Below are 2898 nucleotides of genomic sequence, written 5' to 3'. Positions count from 1 at the left end.
CAGCCGTTGCCACGGAAACCGGCGGCTGCTCCCAGTGGGGTTTCGAGGGCCGCGTGGGGAGCAGCGCCCGGGGGTAGCGGGCCCAGGGCACGGCGTACCGAGGGGCTCCCTGTGGGGCTGAGGGCGCTGCCGTCGAACGCGTGTGGCTGCCGGCTGACAGAGCAGTGAGCACAGGCAGGTGCGCGGGGTTTGGGCGTGCTGCTGACTTTGAGGCGAAAGCTGTTTGTGTGCGCAGGTGCGGGGCTGCGAGCTGGCGATGGCTGCGGCCCGGCGCCGGGGCACGAGGCGTCCGGGAGCCGCCTGGGGAGCGCGGTGCTCGGAGAGGTAGGAAGTGCTGCGGTTCTAATTAATGCCCGTGTGGAGTCTGATCGTGTTGCAGTGTTCTCACGGGTATTGTAGCAACCAGGGCATATTTTAGGGTTCGGTTAATTAAAAACTATTTATAAATCTGCCGAGGTCCTGAGTTGCACTTTGCTGAGCTTGGCTGTCGTGGCTCCCTTCACCACAAAAACCCCCACGTGGGATTTATACAGCCACAGCGGCATTTTGGCCACCCCGTGGAGATCATTGCTTGCTTCGTTCTCCATGGGATGTAGGATACTGGCCCTGCCTGGGCAGTGGGGGGTGTAAATACCTCCACAAGAGTCAGAAGTATCTTGTCTTTTAGCTGTATGCATGTTACATACATAAGGCTTGCATCAGCGGTGCATTTAAACACGTATTTGTATTGAACATATGCCTGAATTGTTTGCAGAAATGTGGCTCAAGCAAAGTAATTTGATTAAAATGGCTCAACTTTCATATGTAAATATGTGTATATATATCTATGCATTGTAAGCTATTTGTATTTGAGTTTGATGAAAACGGAGCAAGTTGTAGAGTCGTAGAACGGCTTGGGTTGGAAGGGACCTCAAAGATCCGTGCAGTTCCAACCCCTTGTTTATCTCTCATGACAAATTAAATGTAAGGGCAGTAGTCCAAGTTGGACTCTTTACGTACAGTGACTGGATAAATCTAGCCCTCTACATATCTCCAAGCTCCAGTTTCACACTGCATTGCAAAGCATGGCAAGCTTTTCTCAACTGTTGGTTTTCATTTATTTATTTATTTATTCGAGGAGCAGTGTGCCAACACTGCTGACACTTGTCTTCCCAGAAATAGATGTTTAATCCAAGTGCTTGGGTCCTGAGAACAGGTTTCTGTTTCTTAATTTTGTGGCCTATACAAAGCAACAGAATAGCATGTTAAGTGCTGTTTGATTAAGAGAAACACTGCTTTCCTAGGACAGAAAATGCACAGAAATTTTCAGTAAGTTCTAAGAAAACAATAGAACAAACATAAATAAGAGAGCAAACCCTTAATATTTTGCTTTAATTAAAAAAAAAATTCAAGCATTGCTTTATCTTGCAGTTTTTTGTACATCTCTTCCATAGATGTAACAAACAATTTTCCTTGCTGAGTCCATGAGTGAAAGTATCTTTTCACAAGTACTGATATCTGGGAAAGCTTGCTAACCTACATGTGATGTTCAGGTGCAAAACATGATTTTTGCTGAGGAAAAAGGATGCTTTCCATGAAGGTTCTCTTTGGCTGTGGAGGTGCATTTTAGTAGTTGGGAGCTAAATTTCTTGGCTACCTACTTAAGTGGCTTCTTTTATCAAAAATCTTCTGTCTGACATAAGCACCAAAAGTGTATTTTGATACCTTGGTCTGTAGGCTGCATAAAATGATTTTGTGAAAAAGGCTGACGGTTTCAGGATAGAATAGTTTTATGCAAATGCTGTTTTCAGGGACAGCCTCCCGCCTTTGTATAGCTTGCCAATGCTGATCCTCTTACAGATTTGATGATTGTTTTAACATGGCCAAAAGCAAACAAACAAAGACCTAATGGTATTTAGCAGTGGAGTTTGCCGAGAGTAACACTTGTGGTGTTCTAGGACTCATACTTTTCATCTGCTCTCAGCTTGAGAAACAAAATATTGGTTCAATATAGATATATGGGACTGTGGTTAACAGTTTACTAGACAGATTGAGTTTGTCACATGCTGCATAAAGGAATACTTGATCCTTTGTGGAGCTATTAGGAAAGCAATAATTTGAGGACCAAAGCTCACTGTTCGCTGCAGAGCTACTCCAGTTAAAACACAGGAGCTTTTAATCAGAATTAATTGGGGGAGGAGGAAAACCCACAAGTCCCTTTACAGGAGAGAATTACAGCATATTTGCTACATTCTGTGTAAATAATAGTTTCTGGCTCTTCTATTAGCATTGTTGTTATGAAGCCATGTCCATAGCGTAGCTTAAAACATTTCATTGTAATTCTTCCCTTGATTACTTAATGGAGCTATTACTTACTATTGGCTTCTGTCTTCCCTGCTTACATGGATATCTGGTGATTCAGTGGATATGTATTTGATCAAATTTAGAACTCATATGAACCAAATCCTGACTTCTGTTTATCTACAGTAAGCTTTGTCATGCAATTTAATGGCTTTTTTGGTTTCCTTTTTTTTCCACTTTTTTTTCCTATGCCTGATAGTTATGCTAATAGAGTGCTAACTTTGTGATATTTCATATTTACAGTGTTAATAGCAAAAGAGTAGCTGTGGCTTTATTGTGTTAGAGGTTTTTAGTACGTTATTCATAGACCTAAAACCTACAAGATATGATATAAAAGCCTTCAATATGAAAAATGTTACGTTTCTGAGCAGACAGTGAGAAAATTGCCTTTTAGAGGTCAAAACTCCCAGTGCCTCTGGCAACATGGCCTTGATGTCATTTGACAGGGTGGAAACACAGCCCTTCATGGGAATAAACAGCCAATACCTGCATGATTCATTTTGTTAGGAGGGTTCTCCCATTGTTGCTAGGCAATATTTGCTAGGTGGAGTTAAAAAA

General features: G+C 42.6%; 1 protein-coding gene across 1 annotated transcript in view; it reads right to left on the bottom strand.

The window, feature by feature from the left end:
* CHST8 (carbohydrate sulfotransferase 8) overlaps nt 1–2839 on the bottom strand; it is a 20762-nt gene extending 17923 nt beyond the window's left edge. The window contains exon 1 of the mRNA XM_031555390.1: nt 2827–2839. Within this exon, the coding sequence (XP_031411250.1) occupies nt 2827–2839 (13 nt within the window). The remainder of the gene's footprint in view (nt 1–2826) is intronic.
* Between the last annotated feature and the right edge of the window lie 59 nt (nt 2840–2898).

The sequence above is a fragment of the Meleagris gallopavo genome, chromosome 13, assembly GCF_000146605.3.
Source record: "Meleagris gallopavo isolate NT-WF06-2002-E0010 breed Aviagen turkey brand Nicholas breeding stock chromosome 13, Turkey_5.1, whole genome shotgun sequence".
Taxonomy (NCBI): domain Eukaryota; kingdom Metazoa; phylum Chordata; class Aves; order Galliformes; family Phasianidae; genus Meleagris; species Meleagris gallopavo.
The sequence above is the reverse complement of the archived record's forward strand: the minus strand, read 5'-3'. Positions and strand labels throughout refer to the sequence as shown.